Source organism: Solanum tuberosum, unplaced genomic scaffold, assembly GCF_000226075.1.
Source record: "Solanum tuberosum cultivar DM 1-3 516 R44 unplaced genomic scaffold, SolTub_3.0 scf00169, whole genome shotgun sequence".
In the NCBI taxonomy this organism is placed as follows: domain Eukaryota; kingdom Viridiplantae; phylum Streptophyta; class Magnoliopsida; order Solanales; family Solanaceae; genus Solanum; species Solanum tuberosum.
The window spans coordinates 659,194-667,856 of NW_006239099.1; the positions used below are offsets into that span (position 1 = coordinate 659,194).

At 36.7% G+C, this 8,663-nt stretch overlaps 1 protein-coding gene across 2 annotated transcripts in view; it reads right to left on the minus strand.

Annotated features, from left to right (window-relative positions):
• Positions 1-258: 258 nt before the first annotated feature.
• The window catches only part of LOC102583427 (probable prefoldin subunit 3), a 33,038-nt gene continuing 24,633 nt past the window's right edge, over positions 259-8,663 (minus strand). For both annotated transcript variants that reach the window (XM_006354252.2, XM_015311791.1), the window contains exon 6: positions 259-711. In XM_006354252.2, coding sequence (XP_006354314.1) covers positions 631-711 — 81 coding nt within the window. In that variant the 3' untranslated portion in view covers positions 259-630. The remainder of the gene's footprint in view (positions 712-8,663) is intronic.

Below are 8,663 nucleotides of genomic sequence, written 5' to 3' on the forward strand. Positions count from 1 at the left end.
TATAACTCAACCTTCAACCAAACACTATTCAACCTTCTTGGAGCATGAGTGTCAATAGTTAATATTATACCAATTTCAAAAAATATATATATTAACCAACTAATTTTACGGAGAGACCATGGTTTCACGTTCCCCATAGTCTCCTCTATAAATTTGCCCCCGTTGGTAGGATTGTTATGTATGAAGCATGTTTAACTATGGATAATCTCCAAATGAATTATAACTTCAAGTAGATATTACCTATGGTGAACATTTAACTGAGATAATAAAGTCAGACAAACTGGAGCTATTCATTCATCTCTTTGGAGTACAATGACCAGAGACAAGCCCCCTAAGGAAACAATATAACATGGTGATACCACAATTTGACAATCTTTGCAAACAATTGTATCATTATACTTTTTTTTTAGACAGATTGTATTATTATACTTTTGCTCCTAACCATCTAGTAAATACACACTCACCAATAAACATTTGCTTTCTTACAAAATTGCTACAAGCCCAACAACTGATGGTCTGAATAATAATCCAGGATCCTGCTAGAGGAGTGTGCAAAGCTTACCTAAAACGATGAACAAAGATCTAACTCGTACTCTTTGCAGCAAAAGTGAGTACCACGTACATAGATTTTTATAATGATTCTTTTGGACTGGCAGCTTGTCGAAACTTGCGTTGATGCACATCCCAGTTGTATACTCGGGCAATCGTGACCTGAGACACAGCAGCTTAAACAATAAGCAAAATGTAAAAGATAGCAACAACCTGGTGGCTGAAATTATGCAGATGTGAAAAATAAACAAAAGAAACAACAAGATAGTGCTCTTTCAACTCTCTCAAGATGGAATCTATTCCAAACATATATGCCATGGTTCCTTACTTTGACAGGATACAAATATCTAAATTTGATACTTTTAGATATTTTTTTCAGACCTATTGCCAATACAAAGAAGAAGTCAAAATTTTGTATCCATTTTTCGTGATACTACACGTTCTGCGTATGTTACCTATATTAATGATTATACAACTTTAAAGAACTTTCTGTAAATAACCAAAACTCAGCTTCCAAGGAGATGCGAAGCTGTCGAAATTTTACAAACATTCAAAAGTATAGGGGCCTTCTATCCAAAAAACATACAAGCTTATACATCGCCAATTAAATCTACTAATTCTCCTATTTCCCCCCCACATATTTTGTTTACACCAATAAAGAACAAACTAAGGCAAATCAACCTAATTTTCTAGATGGAATTACTAGTGTCATCGAAATGTCTAGAGTTCCTCTCTTTCCAAACTGTCCAGCAAATGCAAGCAGGAATTACCTGCCACCACTCCTCTTCGGTGCTGCAAACCAATCATCCAAATAACTTCAGTTACAGTAGTGGCTATACTTCTTGATAAGAATCGGGTCACCAGAATAAACAAGAAAATAATGTGGAAGCGAAATTATAAAGATTATAGACAAAATTGAAAGATACGCGAAATTCAAGAATAAAATCCTCAATTTCAAGATAAAGTGCTAAGAACCCTAATTAATCTTAGTATTCAAAATTAGTGGATTAAGACTAATTATGATACTAATAGAGTCAATTCAAGAACTTAGATCAAAAGTGATCTAGACCCCTATTACGAAGAAATTAGAGACAACAATTACTATACGACTAATCACCTTCTTTAATTTACGAATAGAAACCAAAGATATCAAATTAAGAATTAATCTTAATTCTTAAAGAATCGTTCTTATAAGGTTGTAAGATAAATCCATAGTCACCACATACAAAGGTGTAAAGAAGAGAAACCTCTCAAATAATATTAATCATGTCTGTCTCAAAATAATAAAATCAACCCATATATATAGGGAAAACCTATCCCAAATAAAATAGGACTATTTTTATGGAAACTTTAAACTAGGTAACTTTTAAACTAGAAAAGCAGGAAAACTTTAAACTAGGAAACTTTTTAAACTAGGAAAACTTTAAACTACGAAACTTTTTAAAATAGAAACTTTTGACTTTAAATGTTCAGCTTTTTGGACTCTTTTATTGGGCTTCGTGTGGCCCAATCTTCTTTCTTTTGGGCTTGAATTTGGACACCTCTTTCGTGATAAACATATTCTTGATTTTGTATTGATGCCCGTCGACTTTAGAACAAGTAGGCTGACATGGATGCTATCACTGCTTCTCCCCACATTCTTCCAGCTTCGCAGAAGCTCCAACGTAGACTTGGGCATGATCCATTTTACCCTCAGTATACTAAAGAACATGTGCCACAAATTTATAGTTGTCTTGCAATGAAGGAAAAGGTGCTCATTACTCTTACCTTTGTGTCCACATAATAGAGACATCTTGAACAAATCTGAAGACTTCTTTTTTGTAACTTATCTTGAGTTAGGCATACTTTCCTTCATCACCAACCAAACAAAAGATGATACCTTTGGTAGACCCTTGACTTTCCAAATAAGCTTCCAGGGCCAAGACACATTTTGATGACTTGTGTGGTTCATGTTGTAGTAGACAGACTAGACTAAAAATTCTTCTTTCCTGTCCAACCTCCATTTAAGTTGGTCTATGTTCTCAGTAATTCCTCAAAAAGTATCCACGAGCTGAAGCATTGAGGTAAGACTTTCAAATTCCCAGTCACTGAAAGCTCTTCTGAAAGTTAAGTCCCAACCTTGTACACTTCAGACTTGATCTATCTTAGCATGTTTTTGGAGACTTAATATATATAGAACAGGGGCGGTGGACTATAAACTGGGACCACCAATCCATTGATCCTCCCGAAATTCAGTCTTACTTTCATTACCCACTGTGATCTCTACTTTGTCCCAGAAAACTCGCCACTGATTGCCAAGGGTTATCCAGACACCACAACCATAAGGGCTTCTGACTTCTTTTGTAATCCATTGGTTTTCCATTCCATATTTCTGTGAGATGAAATTTCTACATAGTGCTAAAACCTCCATGCTGAACCTCCATAGCCATATTTGTAGAAGACTTCTTGTGCAGCCACAGATTCTTGATGCCCATACCATCTTGCTTCTTGCGTAAGGTTAGTGCTTCTCAGTTAACCAGGTTGATGCTTCTGTTCACTTTGTTGCCTTGCCAAAAGCATCCAACACTGAGTCAATAAGTGTAGGTCTTCCTCCTAAGGATAAATATTGGGTTTTCCACCTTGCCAGTTTTCTATCACATCTCTCAATAACCTCATTCCATATCTCTATTGACTTATTTTTAGCCCCCATGACATCCCCAAATATTTAGTTGGGAAAGTCCCCATCTGGCATCCTAGGTTTCTTGAAAGAAGTTGCAAATTTGTTACTTGATTGACTGGAAACAAGGAACTTCTGTTCAAATTAACATGAAAGCCAGAAACAGATTAAAAATAGATAGGATTTCCTTGAGATGCCTCATCTGCTCCACTACAGCTTCACAAAAAACAAGAGAATCATCGGCATATAGTAAGTGAGAGATTTCACATCCATCCCCAGCATTTGTTTGGGATCCACAAAGTCTCTGAACCATTCATTTTCATTCGTTGTCCTGATCATATGATTAATACCCTCCATAGCCAGCAAAATTAGGAAAGGAGACATATGATCCTTGGTTGTAGGGTCGATTGATGAACTCATGTTATGTATTTATTCATACATATTCATACTTATTGTTGCATGATAAGTAAAGGCTAATATTGCCCATTGAGCTATTTGTGAAATTTATTCATATTATGCAACTAGGAGATATTTCCGGCAAGTGACATTGTGCAAAGTCGATAGAAAATGATTCCGACGAGTGCTATTATGCAGATGGGAAATTGTACCGGTGAGTGTTATTGTGTTGATGAGAAATGGTTTCGACAGGGTATATAGACCGCATAAGTCCCATGGATCTCGACTGTCCAAAATGAGGAAGTGGGTGTATACATGTTTTTGGTTAATGCATTGTATTTCATTTGCATTCATAAGGATTTGGTGTTGAGATGGTTGTGGTCCGATTTGACTTTGATGCATCTGAGGCACATTGAGAAGTACTAAAGAAAATTTGAATAGTTTAAGTTGGGTAACATAATGGCAACGTTGGTATAGCATTCGTTTGATATTGAAAGGCTATGTTGGGTACTAGACAACAAGAACATTTAAAGTGGCGGTCAATGGTAGATATTGACGAATTTAAGTTATAAGATGTTTGGAGATTGAATTGAGGATCTGTAATATTATTTGTAACTAAGAGGGAAGGAGGATTCTTTAATTAAAGGATTTTGGCAAGGATACTTATACAAAGCTATATGAAAACATTCATAGAGACGTGCATATAGTAGTTAAGAATAGCCCTGCATACCATGGACCAATGCAATGGTGGTTGGGACTATTACATCGGCAAATAACTAACACTATTGGAGGAACTAGGATTTTCCTAGGTATTGTTTCAGTATGCTCCCGACATGCTACAATTTTATTCGACCATGGATCTACAACCTTTTATGTATGTACCTACGTACTTTGTTTTGGATTTGGATATGCTTTGTCAATCTCCCCATGTTTGTACATGATTCTACACCCATAGATGGTTCTTAGTGTTGGATCGATTACATCAATCTTGTATGGTTGACTAGGATGTACATGACACGTGGGTAGACTTAATTATATTGGATAAGGTAGATATCGACATCATATTGGGTATTGATTGGTTTTCTCCCTATCATGCAGTTCTAGATCATTACGCCAAGACAATGACCTTAGATATGTGGGATATTCTTAAACTGAAGTGGCAGAGCAATCTCAGTCTAAGTTGCTCGGACTCGGGTATGAGTGACCGATACGGGTGTGGATCTAGAGGTCGGATCCTCCATTATCTATTTTTTAAGATTTGGGGATATGGATCCATGTATGGATACAAGTGCGGGGATTCGCCTAATAATAATTAAAATATATAAAAATAGAGTTATAAAACCTAAATTATGAGATATTATGTGGAGAACATGAGGAGAATCCTGGAAGGAGATTAAAGGAAAAGGAGCGACATAGAAATTTCTATATAAAAGATATTCCATTTTCTTCAATTTCACCTTAGCTTTTGTATTGATTACAGAAATCATTAAAACCGTCCAAACTTTCCCCATCGATTTTGGTCAAAGTACCCAAAATCGATTGACATCGGACACGAATCCCACACCCATGTCGTGTCGACACGGATGTGGCACAAAAAACAAAGAGTCCGAGCAACTTAGCTCTCACTCCCTATCCAAGGAAGGTAATATTGTTTCTAAAGGCTCAACACATGGTTAAAAGGGATATCTCGCCTATTTGACTTATATTCATTATACTAGTATAGATACTCTTCTTTTATAAAATTACCAATGGCGAAAGAGTTTCTAAAAGTTGGTCCACCTAATCCATAACAATTTTGAATTGTAAATTTTCAGTTTTACTTCTAGATATAAGAAGAATTGTAGTGTGCTGTGATATTTTCATATTTAATATATTTCACTTGTTCAAGAATTTCCTCGTAATTAAGAAATCTAACTACACCTTGGGTCTATTATCTACGGAGATGAACAGATGGATGAGAATGTCAAATAAGGGAACTATTCATATAAGGAAATAAAATATACATTTCATTTGTTTGTTTATGTAAAGTATATTTTTTTGTTAATTGTTGGAATTTTTTATAAAAAAAAAAGGGTCAACAATAGCTAGAAAATTGGTATTTGGTTAGTATTAGAAGTCCATGCAAAAAGTCATATTACGCATAAAAAGAATTGAAATAATTGCTATAAGTTAACAAAATTGTAATTGATTTTGAAGTCTTAAATGTTATGACTTTTAATATAGTTCAAATAAGGAGAGAATTAAGAAGCAAATTTTAGACAATTTTATTAGAGTTTTTATCTTACAAATAAGTAGAGATTTAATAGTTTTAACTTAATTAATTTCGAAGTTCTAAAATATTAGGACAATAATTAAATGACAATTATTTGAAGAAAATAGTAAATGATAGTGTGAGAAATATATGGGAAAAATATTATTGAATTGTGTATCTAAATAGTTACATTGATACCCTATTTATAGACACTACATTGGAATCCTTTTCCAACTAGGATTCCTATTCCTATTCTAAGTAGGAAATACTTATTTCTATTCTAACACTCCCCCTCAAACTGGTGCATACAAATCATATGTACCTAGCTTGTTACAGATGTAATTAATACGAGGACATGTGAGGGGCTTGGTGAAGATATCTGCAAGCTGATCATTTGACTTCACAAATTTCGTAACAATATCTCTCGAGTGTATCTTTTCTCTAACAAAGTGACGGTCAATCTCAATGTGCTTAGTCCTTTCATGAAACACTGGATTTGATGCGATATGAAGAGCCGCTTGATTATCACACACAAGTTCCATCTGATCAATTTCGCCAAATTTTAGTTCTCCCAGCAATTGTTTGATCCAAACTAGCTCACAAGTTGCTGTCGCCATTGCTCGATATTCTGATTCTGCACTAGATCGAGCAACCACATTCTGTTTCTTACTCTTCCACGACACCAAATTACCTCCTACTAAAACACAATATCCGGATGTCGAATGTCTGTCAGAGGGTGATCCTGCCCAATCAGCGTCTGTATATCCAATGATATGCTCATGGCCTTGATCCTCAAAGAGTAGTCCTTCACCTGGAGCTGACTTTATATATCGCAGAATACGAACAACTGCATCCCGATGACTATCACAAGGAGAGGTCGTAAACTGACTTACAACACTCACAGGAAAAGAGATGTCAGGTCTAGTCACTGTGAGATAATTCAACTTTCCAACAAGCCGTCTATACCTTTCAGGATTACTAAGTGGCTCCTCCTGTCCTGGAAGGAGCTTAACATTCTGATCCATAGGAGTGTCAATAGGTCTACATCCCATCATTCCTGTCTCCTCAAGAATGTCTAAGGCATACTTGCGTTGAGAAATAACAATACCTGATCTAGACTGAGCAACCTCAATACCTAGAAAATACTTCAATCTGCCAAGGTCTTTAGTCTGGAAGTGCTTAAAGAGATGTTGCTTCAAATCGGTAATACCATCTTGATCATTATCGGTAATAACAATATCATCAATGTAAACAACCAAATAGATACATCGACTTGGTGCAGAATGCCGATAAAACACAGAGTGATCAGCTCCACTACGAGTCATGCCAAACTCCTGAATTACTGTGCTGAACTTCCCAAACCAAACTCGAGAAGACTGTTTCAGACCATAGAGTGACCTACGCAATCGACATACAAGGCTACTAGACTCCCCATGAGCAACAAAACCAGGTGGTTGCTCCATATAGACTTCTTCCTCAAGATCACCATGCAGAAAAGCATTCTTAATGTCAAACTGATGAAGAGGCCAATGACGAACGCCAGCCATAGATAGAAAAAGACGAACAGATGCAATTTTAGCCACAGGAGCAAAAGTGTCACTATAATCTAGCCCAAATATCTGAGTATACCCTTTGGCAACAAGGCGAGCCTTAAGTCGATCAACCTGACCGTCTGGACCAATTTTGACTGCATAAACCCAACGACAACCAACAGTAGATTTACCTGCAGGAAGGGAGACAAGCTCCCAAGTACCACTCTTATGTAAAGCAGACATCTCATCAACCATAGCCTGCCTCCATCCAGAATGAGAAAGTGCTTCACCTGTAGTCTTAGGAATGGAAATAGAGGACAAAGACGACACAAATGCATAATGGGGTGATGATAGACGATGATAACTTAAGAAGGTATAATGTGGGTTAGTATTTCGAGTGGATCGTATACCTTTTTGAAGTGCAAGCGGTTGGCTAGGAGGAGGCAAGTCCGCAGTAGGAGCAGGGTCCGGCGCATGACATGAATCATCTGGGACTAGGGTTGGACGTGGACGGCGATGATAAGTTAGTAGTGGTGGCACTACAACTGGAGATGTAGAAGTAATCGTAGATTCCTCAAAGGTTGGCACAGGTAAAACCTGAGGTATGGGTAAGACCATAGATACATCAAGATGATCAGAAGATGTATAGTAAGGCTGAGACTCAAAAAATGTAACATCAGCGGACATAAGGGATCGATGAAGATCATGTGAATAACAACGATACCCTTCTTGGACTCTAGAGTAACCAAGAAAGACACATTTGAGGGCACGAGGAGCTAATTTATCTTTTCCTGGGGCTAAGTTATGAACAAAGCATGTGCTCCCAAAGACACGAGGAGGGATAGGATAGAGATGTGACTGAGGAAACAGTATGGAATGTGGAACCTGATTCTGAATAGAAGAAGACGGCATTCTATTTATTAAATAACAAGATGAAAGGACTGCATCACCCCAAAAACGCAGTGGAACATGGGATTCAATGAGGAGAGTGCGAGCAGTCTCAATGAGATGCCTATTCTTTCTTTCTGCTACACCATTTTGCTGAGGAGTGTATGGACAAGATGTTTGGTGAATAATTCCTTGGTGAGACATAAACTCCTGAAACTGGGATGATAAGTATTCTAAGGCATTATCACTACGAAAAGTACGAATAGAAACACCAAACTGATTTTGTATTTCAGCAAAGAAACTTTTGAAAATAGAAAATAACTCAGAACGATCTTTCATTAAGAAAACCCAAGTGCATCTCGAATAATCATCAATGAAACTAACAAAATAA